The sequence below is a fragment of the Suricata suricatta genome, chromosome 1 (genome assembly GCF_006229205.1).
Source record: "Suricata suricatta isolate VVHF042 chromosome 1, meerkat_22Aug2017_6uvM2_HiC, whole genome shotgun sequence".
Classification (NCBI taxonomy): Eukaryota; Metazoa; Chordata; class Mammalia; order Carnivora; family Herpestidae; genus Suricata; species Suricata suricatta.
The window spans coordinates 104,537,637-104,558,026 of record NC_043700.1 but is presented as its reverse complement, the minus strand read 5'-3'; the positions used below and the strand labels follow the sequence as shown (position 1 = coordinate 104,558,026).

Here is a 20,390-nt window from a genome sequence, read left to right as displayed (position 1 = left end):
CTCTGACCTCAGTCCATGGGGGCTCTTAGGGAAGCTGCAGGGCCCAGCCACTGGGAATCTGAGTATGACAAAGGAGGCGGGGGCTACAACAACCAGAACAGTCAGACTGAGTTCACACCTGCAGTGCCCAAGAAGTAATCCCAGTCAGAGATTTTGCTTATCTGTAAAACTCTGATCAGGGAACGCAGCAGGATACAGCTCTGCCTGATTTAGTTCCTCAAATGAATTCTGCCAGCCCTAAAGCCTGGCTTGTCCCAGGCACAGCCGAAGACCTGAATCAGAGCTCCACCCGCCGTGGAGTGTCTTAGGGCCCCATCTGACTCCCGGAATCCGGGTCCAGCAGCAGCAGTAGAGCAGAGAAGCGGGTGGGCAGAGCTGACTGTCCCCGGAACAAAGCCAGCCCTGGGAGTGGAGTGTTCCCACGCTACACACAGGCAGAGGGGTTAATTCAGAGCCCAGACTGAGGGTAACTTCTGGCTCCTCCCAGGGAAACTTCAGAGGAGCCTGAAGTAGCCTCTTCCCTTCCCACCCAGACAAAGGAGCTTCAACATAGCCCCATCCCTGTGAACAGCGGCTTTCGCCCCCATCTGACCAGAAGCGCTGGTGACAACTCCTGGAAACTGTGTGGCCCAGCAGCACTCAAACGGAGAGGTAGACAGCAGAGCCAGGAGTTTGACCAGCAAAGCCAGTGGTCCTGTTCAGCCAGGGAACTTGGAATGTGGATTGGTTTGAGTTAAGACAACAAAGAGCTTTAGCAGCGTCAAAGCTGCTTCTCCCACTGCATTTGAGAACTGAATTCACAGCCCCACGCATTGCTGAGTGAAGCCTTTTATATACTCATAACTACCATGTGAATAAACGCATAAGAAGACGCCTAGATGGAATGAGCCAAAGGCAGTCTTTCATTCATTCGTTTGTTCATTCATCCAACAGCTACTTACTGAGTACCTGTAATACCAGCTATGGTGCTGGGTGCTGGTCAAGGCCATGTACTGAGCACTGCTATCTCCAGGAGTACATTTTTAGTAGTTTTCTTCTTCTTTTTATATTTCTAAAAAGTATTGTGAATATGTTTTTACTTATAACCGGGCATTATATAGGTATTTCTTTTTTAAAGATTCTGATAGAGCTGTAGTTGAGAAAGCGGTGTATTGATACAACTGTGTAGCCATGTTCTAACTGATGAGTTTTTGAGATATTTACTTATTTTTTAAATAACATTGGCATTCTCCAGGAAGGCTTTTCCATGCTCTTTGTAAAATTTATTCCTTTAGCAAAAAGAAACCGTGATTTTTAGAAAAAAAAAGTATATTAGTAAGATTTTATACTACCTTCAACATCTGCCTATCTGAATATAAGTATGTACATATTTTTGAAGAAAAAAATTTTATATGTAGTTGATATAATGTTATATAAATATAAAGTTTTATCAATAACGTTTTAGGGTAATAAAAATTATAATAAAAATATATATAGTGCAAAATGAATTTATATAAATGCAAATGATCTATGCCATGACTTTTTGTGAATGAGATTTTTCTATTTCACTCTTTTTTTTTGTTTTTCTTCAGCTTGTTTTTCGAAATAATCTTTAAGAAGACGGTTCAGCAGGAGTTCATACTGGCTCGCATGTTGTAATCCATCTTCCCTTCCTTAGAAAGAGATAAAATGTGAGACAACGGTATTTCAGTAGGCTCACACAGTGGCAGGTTCAGAGCTAGTCCTACCTGAACCCCTCCAAGCACTAACTCAAAATACTTGAATTAAACATATTTTTATTTTACCTTCACAGTGTTGGATCACGCGTCCCCAGAGTCGATTTTTCCGCAAACAGGCTAAATTTCCCACGATCAGTAAATGCCTCCTTCCTCTGGTCAATGCAACATTCATTCTTTTTTCTGAATCAATAAATCCTACTTGTCTTGTCCTTACACAGGACAGAATAATGATCTCCTTTTCGGCTCCCTGGAAAGCATCTACTGTGGATACCTGCACAGCTTTAATACCAGGGTGATCGAAGTCCACGGCACCGAGTGAATGGCAAAGCTGTGGAGGAAAAGAAGAGACCATACAGGGAAGGGACCATGAAGAACTTAAGCCCTGAATCTACACAGCAACTAGCAGTAGGTAATTTTCTTTATTTTTTAATGATTCACATAGATTTGGTAGTTTCTAAAATGAGTCATAAGTAACTAGATGACAATATAAATTAGGAAACAAAATCAAAAGTGATGATTTATCTATTGCTGGGGAATTCATCCAGATATACTAATGATAAATTGATAATAAAACAAATGAAAAAATACTGAAAAAAAGAAAAAAGTAAAAACTAGTTAGAAGTAAATGGTTTATGTGTACATTAATATCTGCTATCTATTTTTGATTTATTAATAAAATGAAATAATAATGAAAGAACATTTTGAAAAACAAAGATTGAATCCCATCTGGCCCCAAACACAAAGCATACGCTGTATTTTCTTCCCTCTAATTTGTTTATTTGCATTTTTGCCCTAACAGCTGTAAACTGAATTTACAGCTAACAAGGTTTACATTAAATTATACAGAAAAAAACCCAGACCACACAAAAATAATAATCTTTAAAAATGTTATACTCCGAAAAATTTTTAAGTACCAAACCCAACTACTATAAATGTAATTATCAAATAGCATAACAAAGAGTTTTAGTATCTAAGTGCCCTAGTAGGTAACACGAACCTTGTGCGCCTGGGATTTGTATAAAGTTACCACCCCAATCGCTGAGCCTGCCGTCCCACTTGCAATCAGTGATTGAATCAGCTTGAGGGTGAAAGCGGCTTCTGCCACATTATGAAAGCTGTTATCTCTTTCAATCTGGAATACGAAACAGAGCCTAAATTGTATTTCCCAGAAAGGCTATGGAAAGACCAAGAAAACCATATAAACAACAACAATAAAATTAAATCCGGAAACGAAACCCCATGTTGGCTCTCATTAATGTCATTTACCTGTTCCAGTCCTTGAACGTTATAGAAACACAGAGTTGGGAGCCATTCCAATAAAGGGCTCCTCTCGGTTTCTGAAATGCCATTCATGAGGTTTCCTTCATAAAACAGGTCATTAGAAATAGCACTGATTGCAGGGTGACAACGGTACTGGGTTCTCAACAGAACTGGCTTATGACCCTAAGAAATTTAAATGCAGAAAAAAAATTACAGCGTTGTTTTTCCTTAGGGGGAAAAAAGATAGTATTTAAAAATTTTTAAATATCAACATATTGACTGTATTGAGCTCTTAGTAAATGAATTACAACCATAATAAAACAGACTATAAATACAAATTTTTAATTACTAAAAATATCTTCATGGCAACCAACCACAAAATTATAAAGTATAAAGCATATCAAATGTTAGACTTACTAACTAATGTTTGGCACCTAACATTATGGTTTAATAATGTATGTGGAGTCAGCCTGACACTAGATTGAAAAGGAATCTTTAAAAAAATATATTAGGGGCGCCTGGGTGGCTCAGTGGGTAAATCGTCCAGCATCCGACTTCAGTTCAGATCATGATCTAATGGTTCGTGGGTTCAAGCCCCTGCGTTGGGCTCTGCTGACAGCTAGCTCAGAGCCTGGCACCTGCTGCAGATTCTGTGTCTCCCTCTCTCTCTGACCCTCCCCTGCTCATGCTGTCTCTCTCTCTCTCAAAAATAAATAAAAAAAGATCAAAAAATATTTTAAAAATAAATTAAAAAAAAAAAATCTATATTAGAGGGGCACCTGGGTGGCTTAAGTCAGTCTGACTTCGGCTCAGGTCATGATCTCATGGTTTGTGGGTTCGAGCCCTATGTCGGGCTCTGTGCTGACAGCTCAGTGCCTGGAGCCTGCTTCAGATTCTGTCTCCTTCTCTCTCTCCCCTCCCCCACTTGCGCTCTGTCTCTCTCTCTCTCAAAAATAAATGACACTAAAAATTCTTTTAAAAAACATTAGAAAGAGTTGTTGATAGGTCATTAATTTCTTCCTTGGGCACAAATCGTCTTTCATTTTGAATCTTCAAAGAAGTTTCCAATTTTGTTAGTGCGTCGTAAAGTCCACATTCCATCCAGTTTAGGGCTCTTCTAGAACATGCACTTTATTTGCAAAGTGTTCTGGAGCATTATTTGAACATTTTGAATAACTACAAGTTACCCTAATAAGAATAATAATACATAGCTAAAGGCAGGATTAACGATCACACAGACAAGGTATCTTTTATGGGAGAAAAACAGTAAGGAACAAACCCAGTCCTCTGTATTATTTAGGGCATAAGTTTGTGGATGAGTCTAAGTCAGTGGGCATGTGAAACCTCTGCTGAGAATACAAAATATGTTCAAAGGATAAAAAGTCTCAAAGGATCATCTTAATTCAAAGGCTCATTCTTTAGTACTAGAAACAATGTTAGAGAAATGACTAACTTATGGTACATTCACATAATATTTGGTGATTAAAATATTCGTGACAATAGTAATGATTACAAAGCTAGTAATAACACAGGGAAATGGTTTATTATAATGCAAAGTTTAAAAAATGCAGGATAGAAACTATGTGGCATAGTCTCAACTATGTAAAAATACATGTGCATTTTTACAACTTTATTGCGATATAACTGACATATAACATAACTGTATAAGTTGAAGTGTACCATGAATTGATTTGATACACTTACATATTGCAAACTGACTACCACAATAGCATTAGCTAACATCTCCAACACATCACATAATTTACCATCTTTTTTAATAGTGAGAATATGCAACATCTACTATCTCAGAAATTTTCAAGTATATAATATGGTGTTATTAACTATAATCACCATGTTGTTAATTAGATCCCCAGAATGTATTCATCTTATAACTGGAAATTTATGCCCTTTTACCCTTTGACCAGCATCTCCCTCTTCCTACCTTTCTACCTCTCAGTTCCTGGTAACCACCATTCTACTCTTTGCTTCTATGAGGTCAGCTTTTTTTAGATTCTACATATAGTGATAACTTATGGTATTTACGTCTTTCTGATTGATTTCATTTAGCATAATGCTCTCAAGGTACATTAATGTTGTTGCAAGTGGCAGGACTTCCTTTTTTATGGCTGAATAATATTTCATCGTGTGAGCATATATCAAACATATGTATTCTTACAGTGTATATGTTTGTTATATGCAGAAACCCCTAGGACAAAAGCTGGAAGGAACGATACCAAAATATTAAAAAGGATTTTCTCTTGGAGGCAGTGAGGTTATTATAGATTTTTTTTTAATTTTTATGTCTTTATTTTATTCTGAGAGAGAGACAGACAGAGAGCGAGAAGGGGAGGGTCAGAGAGAGAGAGGGAGACACAGAATCTGAAACAGGCTCCAGGCTCTGAGCTAGCTGTCAGCACCGAGCCCAACGCGGGGCTCGAACCCACCAACCGTGAGATCATGACCTGAGCCGAAGCCGGACGCTTAATCGACTGAGCCACCCAGGCGCCCCATAGATATTTTTTTTAACCTTTTAGTTTTCTGTAGTTTCCACATTTTCTAGAATGAGTAATAGATATTATTTTTATTTTTTAATTAATTCTGAACTAGTTCAAATATATAGAAGAGCAAAAAACATATATATATACAATACTAATGTATGTACCACACAAATCTGACATTAGTATTTGGTCATTTTGTTTCAGATTTCTTTTTTGTTAAAACATGAAATGTGACCTACATAGCTACCCCTCACCCTCATCTATTTCTCTACCATCTTCTCTAGAAATAGCTCCAATACCAAATGTGTTTTATGGTATTCCCATGCAAGCATTACATGGCTAATACATAGGCATGTATCTATGAATAATACACATTATTTGTTGTATTTTTGAAATTCACATAAATTGTATTTTATACTATATATAACTTTGTACCTTGCTTCTTTCAACATCTACTATGCTTATGAGAATTATCTATGTGGATCAAGTTCATTCACCTTAACTGTTTTATATATTCCATTTCATAAATCCAATTCTATTACATTCCATAAATAAATCCACTCTTCAGTCTATCCTTTATTTGCCCTCTTAAAATTCCTTCAATAATCTATCTCATATTTTAAAAATCATCAACAACAGGTAAGTGAAAGAGCAAAGAGCATAACAGCATGCATGGGATGGTAGCATTTGTAAAAGGGGGAAAATATTTTATGTATTCGCTTACATTGGCATAAATTATCACTAGAAGAATACAAGAAAAAGATGACAGTGATTTGGGGGAAAGAAACTGAGTGGCTGGGGGACAGGAGCAAAAGTCTTCACTTTGTGGTTCCTTTAAAATTTGCATTTTGAATCATGTGACTAGGTTACCTATTTAAAAATGTTTTAAGAATCTAAATAATTTTTTAAATTAGGATTTTTAAAAAGCCAAAGGAAAGGTCTGATTCAAAAGAATCTGGAAACCAACTTATCATGGAAGGGATAGAAAGTTGTATGATTCAATTCAGTTACAATTAATAACTCAAGATAACTAAAGCTTGAGTCTTCACAAAATTGAGTACAACTCAACTCAAAACAACACAACTTGAAACTCAGTGTAAGGGGAAACTTCTGAAAAAGGTGGAATAACGTTGCCTTGCAGAATCCATTCTCCAATATCTAAAGAAACATCTACAATAAAATACTAAAAACAACAGCAAAGGAAAAATTCAGTAGCCATGCACCAAAGGAAAGTTTAGAGCTAACTCGGTGTCATAAAGTTTATAAAGTGCTTGTATAGAAAGAAACAGAATTCTAAAGTGAAGGGAGAAATGTAGTATAGATCTTTCTTGACTTATGATGGGCTTACATCCTGATGAACTCATCATAAGGTGAAAATATCATAAGTGAAAATGCATTTAATACACTTACCCTATGGAACATGATAGCTTAGCCTATTCTACCTTAAACATGCTCAGAATACTTAGATTAGCATGCAATTGGGCTACATCCTCTAACACAAATCTTACTTTATAATGAAGTATTGAATATTTCATGTAATTTATTTAATACGATACTGAGAGTAAAAAACAGAATGGCTGTATGGGTACAAATGGTTGTAAGCGTACTGGCTGTTTACACTCATGATCATGTCGCTGATGGCAGAGGTCCAGCGCGCTGCACTGCCCAGCATCATGAGAGAGGATCCTACAACACATCGTTAGCTGGGAAATGATCAAAATCCAAGCTTCAAAGGATAGTTTCCACTAAATGTGTATCAATTTCACATCATCATAAAGTTGAAATTGTTAAGTCAAAATATTGTAAGTCAAGGACCATTTGTATGGTGAGATTCCTAACTTCTCTAGAAGTCATAAAATAGAAATGGCTCCTAAGATTAGCAGGAACTAGGGAAAGTAAACTGAGCTCTGAGGATGAAACATAAAACTGGGGGAGACACCTTAAGTCCAAGAATATTCCTCGTCTGGGAAAGGGACAATACCTCTAACCATGTGGAATGAATCCTCATACTGGATATTTAATAAAACTTGAGAATTGAGAGAGCCCATTTAAGCAAAAAAAAAAAAAAAAAGACAGTACACATTCTTAATTTAGTTCTATTCCGATCCGACCCCTACCACACTCTCCACACCTGTTTTCAGGGTACCAAGAAAATAAAGAATACAGATTACAAATATGAGAGAGCTACCCGAGCATGAACATCTGGAGATCAAACTGGAATGACAACTATGCTAATGTGCTACAGCTTTCCCCCCCAAATTAACAAAATAATGGAAGACAATGCAAATGATATGTATAGAACCCAGCCTAGACAAAATGTAACAAAGAAACAGAAGAAAGTTTTCTTCAAGTATCAAGCTTTAGAGGATGATCAGAATATAACTAAGTGAAATAAAATCTCCACAGTGAGATATTGAAAAGACAATGATTAAAAGGGAAATTTCAATCCTAAGGAAACAAACTAATTTTCAAAATAGTATCATTAAAGAACTAAAGGCAGCAAAGAACAAATGGAATTTCTTCATAAAACTCACTACAACCCAAATCAAAACTCGCTGGAACTTCAACGTAAGGGGAATAGGCATAGTAGAAAGCCTTCACAGATAATGAAGATAAAATTAAAGTAACATTAATGAAAACAAATATAGATGCCCAATATAAAAATAACTGGGAGACCTCTGTATTTCAGACCAACTGTGTACCCGACCCCAATTCCTATTTTGCAGCCCTAAACCCACGGAGATGGAATTTGGAGGCGGGGCCTTTGGAAGGTAATTACATTTAGATGAGGTCAGGAGGATGGGGCCCTTATGATAAGATTAATTTCCTTATCAGCAGAGGAAGAGGCCAGAGTTTCTTTTTTCCTCTTTCCATCAGCTGAGGACATGGTCAAGAAGAGCATTCTTGAATCTGAAGGTACCTTGATCTTGGCCTTCCCAGGCTTCAGCACTGTGAGAAATAAATGTCTGTTGGTTAAGCCACCCAGTCTACGGTATTTTGTTATAGCATCCTGCACAGACTAAGCTACTGGTAGAGAATTCATTAGGTGGAGCAAAAACCTTTCCTGAAACAAAGAAACAAAAGAATCTCCAGTTTGAGAGAATTTACATTACAGAATAAGTTGCAGAAAGCTCCACACTGAGATATATTGTGGCCAATTTATAAACTTTAAGGTTATAAAAGAGTTCTTGTATCCAGGTAGAAAAAATAAATCATTACAAGAGGAAAATAAACAGGCTGGCCTCTAAAATTCAGAGTAATACTTGATGCAACTATTCAATAAGCCAAGAGGCCTTTTTATACTTAAAAGCAATACATTTGAGACAAAAAGGACTGAGGAAAGTATGCATCTATAACCCATTTTTTGGAAAAAAAAAATGATGATGCAGTCCAAGGTACCCAGATGTATGATACTGAAACTTCTAACTATAGAACTAATTCTAGGGTCACCTGGGTGGCTCAGTCAGTTAAATGTCTGACTGTTGATTTCAGCTCAGGTCATAATCTCACAGTTTGTGAGACTGAGCCTTGGGTCGGGGCTCTATGCTGACGGTGTGGAGCCTGCTTAGGATTTTCTCTCTCTCTCTCCCTCTCTCTCTCTCTCTGCTTCCCCACCCCATGCATGAGTGTGCACCCACGCATGCACTCTCTCTATATATAACTTTTTTATAAAGTTAAAAATACATAGAATGTTTCTAAATAATTATACAAATCAAATTATAGAACAAAAAGGATAATAATGTAACTAACAAAAATAGGAATGTTGGAAGGGATAAGAAAAGGAGGGAAAGCATGAGAGCAATAGTATGTCTACCTTTCAGAGCAAAGCAATCAATCCATCCATCTAAAATCTCATTAGAAAGATCTTTTAGGAAATACTATCCCTTAAGGGTGAAGAAACACTTATTTTAAATTTAATCATTCTTTCAGTTTCATTTCCATTTTTCTTCTTCTGTTAAGAAAGTACAGAATATTGGGTATCTTGGGGGCTCAGTAAGTTAAGCATCTGATTTCAGCTCAGGTCATGATCTCATGGTTCATGAGCACAAGCCCCACTTAGGGTTAGCATGAGCCCTGCTTCGGGTGAGCCCCACTTCTCTCTCTCCCTCTCTCTCTCTGCTCTTTGCTCTCTTACACCCTCTCTCTCTCCCCCACACACATAAAAGTACAGATTATTGAAAGTTCAAACAGCAAAATTAACTCCTTAAATGCGATTTAAACTAGCAACATTGATAACATTTTTCTTCTGGCAGATTTTCTATAATCTTTTGGCTGTAGTATTTTAATGTGCTTATAAAAATAGCTTGATTTACAATATTGCATCAAGACAATAGAAATAATAAGTAGATAAGCAAAGTATGGTATATGCATACAATGGAATATTACTCAGCCATAAAAAATTAAATAATATAGACCAATGGAATATAATAGAGGGCCCAGAAATAAACCTACACATAGTCAACTAATTTTTGACAAGGATGCCAAACCCATTCAATGGGGAAAGGACAGATTTGTTTTGACAAATGATGCTGGGAAAACTAAATTTGCATGGAAAAAAAAAACTGGACCATATCTTATACCTTTAGAAAAATAAACTCAAGATGGATCAGAGACTCTTAAGTTAAATGTAAGACCAAGACAATAAAACTCTTAGAAGAAAACACTGGGGGAAATCTGTATGATACTGGACAAGGTTTATGGATATGACCCCAGAGGCACAATCAACACAAGGAAAAAAAATCGGTAAATTGGGTTTTACTAAAATTATGGAACTTTTGTTCATCAAAGGAAACTGTCAAGGGGTGACTGGGTGGCTCAGTCAGTTACGTGTCTGACTTAGGCTCAGGTCCTGATCTCACGGTTCGTGAGTTCAGGTTTCCAGCTGACAGCTCAGAGCCTGGAGCCTGCTTCGGATTCTGCTCCCCTCTCTCTGTGTCCCACCCCCGCTTGTGCTCTGTTTCTCTCTCTCAAAAATGAATAAACGCTTAAAAAAATGAAAAAAAAAAAGAAAAGAAACAGACTCTCAACTACAGAAAACCAGCTGATACGGTCACCAGGGTAAGCGGGTGAGGGACGGGTTAAACAGGTGATGAGGACCAGGGAGGGCACTGGTGATGAGCACTGGGTGCTGTATGGACGTGTTGGATCACTGTAGTGTACACCCGAAACTAATGGTGACACTGTATGGTAACTAACTGGAATTTGAATACAAACTTAAAAAATAAAGAGAGGAGCACCTGAGTGGCTCAGTCGATTGAGCCTCCAGCTTCAGCTCAGGTCATGATCTCGTGGTTCGTGGGTTTGAGCCCCACGTCAGGCTCTGTGCTGACAGCTAGCTCAGAGCCTGGAGCCTGTGTTTGGATTCTGTGTCTCCCTCTCTCTGACCCTCCCCTGCTCACGCTGTCTCGCTCTCAAAGATAAATAAAACATTAAGAAAAATACTTAAAAAGAAAAAAGAAAAAGAATGGATTAAAAAAAACCATAAAATTATTGCATAACCCAGTCGTGGCACGGCTGTGTGTACACTCAAAAGAACTGAAAGCAGAGGCTTGCACAGGGTTCTGTAAACAGTGGTCGCGGCAGTTAGTCATGACAGATGCAAGACAGAAACAGCCCAAATATCCATTCACAGATGAGTGGATAAGTGAAATGTGGTATTATACACAATGGAATATTATTTGGCCTTAACAAAGAATGAAATTCTGACAAATACTACAACATGGACAAACTCTGGATGTATTATGCCAAGTAAATAAGCCAAACACAAAAGGACAAATACCATGTGACTGTACCTATATGAAGCACCTAGAGTAGGAAAATTCAGAGGCAGAAAGCAGAATAGAGGCTACCACGAGTTCAGGAAAGAAGTGTATGAGGAACTATTGTTTAATGGGTACAAAGTTTCTGTTGGGATAATGAAAAAGTTTTAGAAATGAGTCGAGTGATGGCTGCAGTACATTGTGAATGTATTTTTTTAACGTAATACAGTACTGATATATGCTATAATGTGGCTGAGCTGCAAAAACTCTTTGCTAAGTGACAGAAGCCAGGCACGAAAGGTCACATATTGTACCGACTCTAGATTGTATACAATATGAAGTTGTAAGACTGTCTGATATAAAATGTCCTGACTAGATATATCTATACAGACTGAAAATAGACTCGTGGTTGTCAGGGTCTGGAGAGAGGAGTGAATGGAGAAACTGCTATATGGGTATGGGGTTTTATTTTGGGTGGTAAAAATGTTTTAAAATAAATAGAGCCCGTGGTTACACAGTATTGTGAACGTACTAAATGTCACCAAATTATTCACTTTAACAATGGTTAGTTTACATTAAGTGAGTGTCACCTCTACTTAAAAACATATTAATAATTAGGAGAGCCTGGGTGGCTCAGTTTGTTAAGCAACAGACCCTTGATTTAGACTCCGGTCATAATCTCATGGTTCATGAGTTTGAGCCCTGTGTTGGGCTCTGCACTGATAGCGCAGGGCCTGCTTGGGATTCTGTGTCTCCCTCTCTCTCTGCTCTTTCCCCGCTCATTCTCCCTCTCTCTCTCTCCCTGAAAATAAATGTGTTTTTATATATATATATATATATATATATACGTGTATATATATATATATATATACACACACACACACACACATATGTTTAATTAAAAAATTCTTTTAAATGCAAAGCCTCACTCTACAACAGCTCTAAAATGGGGGACAGATAATATAGAGACATTATAGAGTATTTTTAGATTTTAGAGCAAAAGCAATATATTTACTACCCACTACTGAAGTAGTACATGGGGAAAAGATTCATTTTATAAAAGGGCACTTAAATTACAGGGTGCTACTTATCTCTAAGAGGGGTACTTTCTAAACCGTTACAATTATTTTGGGCAGGGACTAGGTCTTCTAATATTTTCATTTTCTATCAATCTACACAGTATATAATCCATAAGTGATATTTCTGTATGAATTGAACAGTAGTACCATTAAGCAAAGTCGATCAAAAAGAGTTTGTTCCAATCCATTTTCATGAGCTGCATCAGAACCCTGAATAGTAGGAGGAAGCTGTTTAGGATCTCCAACAAGAATCAGCTTTTCACACTCGAACCTAGAAACAGAATTCCAAAAATTAATCAAAGCAACAAGAGAAGGCATGCATTGACATCATTTGTTGCACTACTTTCCAAGATGTATTCCTAAGGAGTTCTGGGAACTAACAAGGCTTAATAATGTTAATAAATGTATTAAAAGGATTTGAACTTACTCTGTAAAAAGTCCTTTGCAACTTTTTCCTACATAAAGCTTACTAAATGTCCCCTCTGCCCCAGCATGAAATTAGCATTTTACAAAACATATTTTGAGAAACAATGACCTTTAAATTCTATAAACTTAGAGGCTTTCTTAGAAGTCATTTGGCTTAAACTCTTGCTTAGAGAAGAAATAAATTAGGTTCCTGGGGCTAAATGTCTTTTTAAATCGAGGTTGGAAATCGTGGGAAAATGTCTAATTTTTTTGTATAAAAACTTGTATCTAAATCTCAACTCTATTACATTCTATGGACACAAGTTATTTTTCTCCAAGCTTCAGCACTCTTACCAGTAACCTGGATGGGTTACTACCTTGCATAACTGTTAAAAGGACTTAGTGAAATATATAATGCATTTAGTATACAGTAGGCGCTCGGCAAGTATTATTCCTTTATCCTCCATGCAAGGGCTTACTAGTCCTCCATTCCTGGCTCCTGAGTGGGGTGACCAATTCATCTTGGTCTGTCCAGGACTGTCCCTATTTAAACTGAAATTCCCATGGTGCAGGACATCCCAAGTCCCAGGCAAATCCTCATTAACTGGGGACAGAACAAGGATTAGAACTCAGGCCTACTGACCCCAAGTCTAGCACTCTTTCCACTGCCTTTAGGATCCCTCAGAGATGCCTTAAAACTAGAATGTTTCAATTAGCTGATACATGAACTCTTAGAAGATTTCACAGTCTTCTAAATTTTAATAGACAAATTTTCATTTTCAACTTATTTTTTCTGTATTTAGTTTATATCCTTTCATAATATACATTTTATTTTCAGAACCTAAACACTGGAACTTTATTAAAATAAGCAACTGACGGACATTCTTCAGTAGACTTAGGTTTTCAAATTAGGACTAAAGAAGAACCTTTAAACTAGTTGAGAAACCTGTAATGTCCTAGTATAATCCTAGCAATAGTGTGTTATCAAGGCTTTAAAAATTATGTGATCTATTATCAGGGAAATGGAAATCAAAACAAGGGGATACTGCCTCACCCCTGTTAGAATGGCCAAAATCAACAACACAAGAAACAACAGGTGTTGGAAAGGATGTGGAGAAAAAGGAACTCTTGTGCACTGTTGGTGGGAATACAAACTGGTGCAGCCACCATGCAAAACAGTGTAGGGGTTCCTCAAAAAGTTAAAAATAGAACTATCCTATGATCTAGCAACTGCACTACTGGGTATTTACCCAAAGGATACAAAAATACTAATTCACAGGGACACATGCCCTCTTATGTTTATAGCAGCATTATTTACCATAGGCAAGATATATTAGCCCAAGTGTCTATCCACTAATGAATGGATAAAGAAGTGGTATATACATACAATGGAATATTACTCAGCAATAAAAAATGAATGAAATCTGACCATTTGCAATGACACAGATGGAGTGAGAGAGTATAATGCTAAGTGAAATAAATCAGTCAAAGAAAGACAAATACCATATGATTCACTCATCTGTGGAATTTAAAAATAAACAAGAAAGGGAGAAAAATGAGAGAGATAAACCAAGAAACAAACTCTCAACTATAGAGAACAAATAGATGGTTGTAAGAGGGGAGGTGGGTGGGGGGAATGGGGAGCAACAGACGATGGGGATTAAAGAGGACACCTATGATGAGTACAGGACGGTGCACAGAATTGATGAGTCACTGCACTGTACACTTGGAACTGATATAGCATTGTGTGTTAACCACCTGGAATTAAAACGAAAACTTAAAAAAATAAAATGATGGTGATCCAAATGTCTCAACTCTGATCTAACAGAATTTTGATACCTTAACCCCCCTCAAATTTCCCTCTGCATTCTTTTAAAAAATCGCTCTAGTACCTAAATTGCTAAGACTTTCACACAAGTTTGGTAAGAGTTTGAAGTGGAAAATCATTTGAAATAATTATGACATCTGAGTGCATTTTGGAAAGGAATGTTTTAGGTTACCTTGCAATGGGAAGGAGAGAGGCCGGTTCAGTTATTTGACTACACTCATCCAGCACAACTACAGGAAATTTAAGATCATTCATGCATGGGAACGGGCAGGCTGCACAGGTAACTCCAACTACCCGCACCTTTATTACAATAAGAATATTTATTATTAATTAAAATATTTCCTAAAAATAAGATAATGTATTTACCAAAGAACTTGTAGGCTAAAATCAGAAATGAGCCATCCTAATTTAATTACTGGCAACCAGGAATCACAGATCACCTTATTTCCCTGTTTTTGTTATTCACATACAGGGAATGGAAATCACAGAATAGAGGCTACCTAAACCACAAGCCCTTAATAAGAACAAATAAAAAACGCATTTTGATATTTGCAAGTAAGGTATAATATCAAGGATTTAAAAATATCAAGGAAGACATACATACTTTATCCTTCTAGATGAAGCTAAGTAAACACCACATGTATTATTACCAACGAGGCCACGGTTCTCCGCGCAGAGCACTGAACCTGCTCAGGAACTGCACTCTGTTTAACCTACAAGCACACTAGGATTTTAGCTTCTTTGAGAAAGTAAAGATGGCTAACTATGTCTCAACAACAGTAAATCAAAGTGTACTTGTGTCCTGTAAGTATATTTGAATCTTATAAGTCTCATATATGGTAGCAGAATACCATTATCCTCAAGGCAAAAAGTCTGACTTATAAAAAAAAAAAAGCTCATATTTAACCTCTGCAACTAAATATAAACAAGAGGAAAATGACTAAATTTTCTAATTAGATGTGGTTATTGCTCTGGTAGTCTAACAGCTACACATACACATATACACAAACACACACACACGTGTGTATAGATACACACACACACACACACACACACACACATTTTTTTTCTCTCCTAACAATGTGAAGTATAATTCTACTTCTTGGTAGCAAGGCAGTCCACACAAACTAATCACATTTTTTTGTCAACAAATGTGACCGGCAAAAATATGCTTTACAAATTAAATACTGCCCCCACAGACCCTGTGAAACAAGAAATATTATAAACACCTTATTTTCTTTAATAATAAATAACATTTAACACATACAATAACCATTTGTCAGTTAGGCTTTCTTTTTGTTTTTAACAAAAAGTTTTATATTAGAGACTCCAGTTTTACATTTATTTATTTTTGAGAGACAGAGACAGAGTGTGAAGAGGGCATAGGCAGAGAGAGAAAGAGACACAGAATCCAAAGCAGGCTCCAGGCTCTGAGCTAGCTGTCAGCCCAGAGCCCGACATGGGGCTTGAACCCGTAAACCGTGAGATCATGACCTGGGCCAAAGTGGGACGCTCAACCAACTCAGCCACCCAGGCGCCCCTAAACTCCACAGTTTTAAAATATTCAGCTCTTGTAAAATGGTCCAGCAGGGGACACACTGTAGTACTATATAGTCTCACAGCACCACTCTTAAATATCATTCCTCACTTAATTTCTAGAAACTGTATCTGATAAGACAACCTTAGAATAAGACCCTAGAGTCGTGAAGCAGGAAGCAATTTTTTCAGTTAGATAAATACCTAATACAAAAGCCTAAAGAACTAAGTTCTTGGCCCTTGTCGGGATGAGCGCTGGGTGTTTTACATAAGCGATAAACAACGGGAATCTACCCCCAAAACCCAGAAGCACACTGCACATACTGTATGTTAGCCAATGTGACAATAAATTATATTTAAAAATACAGTAAAATATTATATTATTTATATCTTTTAATTTGTCCTTATGTTGCTGAGATTCTAACCACAGAAGAGATTTTTATTACTGAACTAGGAAATAGCAGTTAACCATGAAGCATTTTTTAAAATTAATTTTATTGTAAAGACATGCCACTTTAGAAATGTGTTAGCTCTGAATGCCTGATTGGACCTTGGAAATTTGTTCATTAAAACTTTAAGAAAAATGTTTCCTTTAAAAGAGTTCTCATTTGTGAACAGATTAGGCTTTCTGGGCTTTCACTTAGAAAAATATCAGAGGTCATTAACAATTATTCTTACGTATCAATATTATGTCAGATAAGTGACAAAAGTGGTAAATAATTTACATAAAGGACTAATTTGCACTGATTGAACACAGTCAAACTAAGCCCTTCTGGATTAAGTAAAGAAGGAAGCAGAGTTGAGGAGAAGGAAGCAGAGCTGACTCTATAACTCAAAATAACAGCTAGTCTGAAGCCTTCTGTAAGCAAAATTTGTGGCAGACTGATTATCATTTCCAATTTCCCCTCCTTCCTTGTGAGAGTATGAAACACCCACACCTTGCCAGGAGACTTTGCAGTGCTTCCCATCAGGGGAGTAGGTGGAGTGTGCGTCCCTGTCCCACTGATGCTAGGCTTGGCCGTCTGACCTGTTACGGCAAATGGAGTATTAGAAGACAGAATAAGAACAAACGCTCTAAGTGTATTTGTGTGATCCAGCCCACCTTCTTGCACTTTTGCCGTCTGGCAGGAGAAGGCCATCATCCCACAGCAACTGTTCTCAGAACGACAGACCTGAACCATAGCCTCAAGCTGGGCAATGACAACTGACCTCTAGACTCACGGGTTTGTTGTCTTAAAGTACTGAGGTTTGGTTTGTTAAGCAGCATTATTTTGGAAATAGCTAAGTAATACCAGGACCCAAGCATGTTGATTTTTCCACATCTCTTTTTATACATTTCTTTTTAAGTTTATTTATTTTTAGAGGGAGAAGGAGGGAGAGAAAGAGAGAGGGAGAAGGAGACAGAGAGAGAGAGAGAGAGAGAGAGAGAAAGAGAGAGAGAGAGAGAGAGAGTCCCAAGCAGGCTCCGCACTGTCAGTCAGACACCGATGTGGGTCTCAAACTCACAAACTGTGGTATCATGACCTAAGCCAAAATCAAGAGTTGGTCGCATAACTGAGCCACCTAGGTTCCCAGATTTTCTCAAATCTCTTGCAGAAAGCGACCAATGTCCATGTGGTCCCAAAAGCCAACAACCCCCCTTTCCTCCATTCCTCTTTCTTTTCTCCATGCTCTCCTCTCATTGGCAGAAGCTCCTAATCAGCTTCTCATCAGCTGCCTGCTGACGGAAGCTGCTCTGGACCAGAAGCTGATAAAGGGGCTAAAGCTGATGCTGCCTGTTACAGGTAAGGGTCCTGTGTGTCCGGTGTGGCCTCCTGATACCTAGAAGCAAGTATCAGAGCCTCCTAGATTCTCAGATACAGACAGACCCTGAATGGCTTGACCTTCTAGAAAAGCATTAAAGACAAATTTCACTTGATGATTTGCCCAGGTCAGACCTCCTTCTCCTCTCCTATTTCACCTAGAAAAAGTTTCAGGGGCGCCTGGGTGGCTCCGTCAGTAAAGCATCCTGCTTTGGCTCAGGTCATGATCTCACAGTTCATGGGTTTGAGCCCCGCATCAGGCTCTGTGCTGACAGCTAGCTCAGAGCCTGGAGCCTGTCTTCAGATCTGTGTCTCCCTCTCTCTCTGACCCCTCCCCTGCTCATGCTGTCTCTCTCTCTCTCTAAAAAATAAATACAACATGAAAAAAAAAACCAATAAATTTCAATTAAAAAAAAAGTTTCAGTTACCTTGCCAAGAAATCTAACCTCTCTTTCCTCTTTAAGGGGAGGTTTTTCTTAATAATAAAAAATTATTATAAATAATATATTCATATATGACTTATATAATAAATTATAAGAACTTATTAATAATAAAAAACCTCTTCTCTTTCCTCTTTAAGGTCATAAAAAGATCTACCAATAGGGGCAGCACGTAGGTGGCTCAGTTGGTTGAGCGTCTGACTCTTAATTTTGGCTCAGATCATGATCTTACAGTTTCATGAGTTTAAATCCCGCGTCGGGCTCTGTGCTGACAGTCCAACCTGCATGGGATCCTCTCTCTTCCCATCTCTCTGCCTTTTTTTGCAGATACTCTCTATCAAAATTACAAATAAATAAGCATATCTTAAATACACGCACACACAAATACAGAAAAGGAGAAAGGAGAACTCAGTCGTGGTAAACTGGATCTGTTCACAAAAATGAAGACCGTTTCGTGATAGGACAAAACACGCGCTGGACAGACATACACACCTTATCTGAGTCTAAACTGTCACAGGCATTTGTTTTATTTAAAGGACATATTCTCCATCAACAAGCCTAAAAGCAATCTGAAAGGTACATAGAAATTAAGAAATAGCCTTACCTGCTTCAGCAGGGTTTTATTGGTCCCCAGTTTATGCTGCTCAATACTCTTTCTGACATAGACCTTTTCCACAGGAGTTAAGTCTTCCTTCAGAAGTGCAAGTAGTTCTTTTAGTTGTTCACTTTCATTTTCTGAGCCAGCATGCAAACTAAAAAAAGTATCACATAAAAGAAATCCCTCTTTATCCCATTTTCACATTATAAAAAAGTAAAATACAGATTTTCTAAGTTAACCAAAAAAAGATAAAGCTTTCTCCACTCTTCTTCAGGAATCAAGTTTAAGGGAAGAGTTATATAAAATTAGTATACTTCTTAGGGCCCCTGGGTGGCTCAGTCAGTTGAGCAACCGACTCAGCTCAAGTCATGATCTCGAAGCGGTGGGATCAGGCCCCAGTGTCAGGCTCCACACAGCATGTGGAGTCAGCCTGGGACCCTCTTTCTCCTGCCCTCTCTCTCTGCCCACCCCCCCGACTCATGTGGGCCCACATGTGCACATGCTCTCTCTTTCAAAAATAAATAAATAAACTTTAAAAAAATATTATACTTCTTTGAGCACTCTGTGACTTCTGGACTTTAGTGTTCTTACCTATAAGGTAGAATTGGTTTGGCAATCTTCCTAACACTCCCAACTCTGACGAACTTTTCAAATCCAAGATTGAGAAGCCTTTAAAGAAAACAAGGCAAAATAGATTCTGATTATTTAGAAGAATATAAAGCAAAGTTTCATATAATATTTGTTACTAAAATTTTGTCTAACAGTATATTTTATAGTTATAGAAGTCAATCTGAAATGTCTAAACTCAGAGTAAATGCTAAAATTCCTTTTTATATAATGAATTTTATAGAGAATTTTAATTCAACTGAGGGTTCATTAAATGTTTATAAAATATTGATGTTAGTATTTATCACATGTAAAATTGACTCTAACAACATAGTAATACAGAAAATAATAGTTACCATATACTTATCATCAGAATTTATTAGGAATACATACCTTATCTTTACATACGTAATCTCATTTAACACTCATCATAGCTCTGCACGATAGTATCTCATCTTAGAGACGAGGACTCCAAAAAAAGTGAGGTATTTCACTGAGGCAACACAGCTAATAAGTGGAGTCAGCCATGATTCAACCTAGGTAAGAAAGTCTGTCTACCTCCAAAGGCTATGATCATTCTTATACATACATCATCCCCTTTCTGAAGGACAATTTTGCAAAATATAATAGGAAGCTTAAAAATGTTTATATCCTGGGGCGCCTGGGTGGCTCAGTCAGTTGAGCATCTGACTCTTGATTTTGACTCATGTCACGATCTTACGACTTGCAGGTTTGAGTCCCACATCAGGCTCTGCACTGTCAGGGTGGAGACTGCTTGGGGTTCTCTCTCTCTACCTCTCTCTCAAGATAAATAAATAAACTTACAATAAACAAACAAACAAACTTAAAACAAATTTTTTT

General features: G+C 37.5%; 1 protein-coding gene across 2 annotated transcripts in view; it reads right to left on the bottom strand.

Annotated features, from left to right (window-relative positions):
- Positions 1-1,449: 1,449 nt before the first annotated feature.
- The window catches only part of ZGRF1 (zinc finger GRF-type containing 1), an 81,184-nt gene continuing 62,243 nt past the window's right edge, over positions 1,450-20,390 (bottom strand). For both annotated transcript variants that reach the window (XM_029918264.1, XM_029918338.1), the window contains 8 exons: positions 19,515-19,592; positions 18,930-19,077; positions 14,720-14,847; positions 12,462-12,585; positions 2,985-3,161; positions 2,716-2,850; positions 1,785-2,046; positions 1,450-1,652 (listed from right to left, as the gene is read on the bottom strand). In XM_029918264.1, coding sequence (XP_029774124.1) covers positions 1,540-1,652; positions 1,785-2,046; positions 2,716-2,850; positions 2,985-3,161; positions 12,462-12,585; positions 14,720-14,847; positions 18,930-19,077; positions 19,515-19,592 — 1,165 coding nt within the window. In that variant the 3' untranslated portion in view covers positions 1,450-1,539. The remainder of the gene's footprint in view (positions 1,653-1,784; positions 2,047-2,715; positions 2,851-2,984; positions 3,162-12,461; positions 12,586-14,719; positions 14,848-18,929; positions 19,078-19,514; positions 19,593-20,390) is intronic.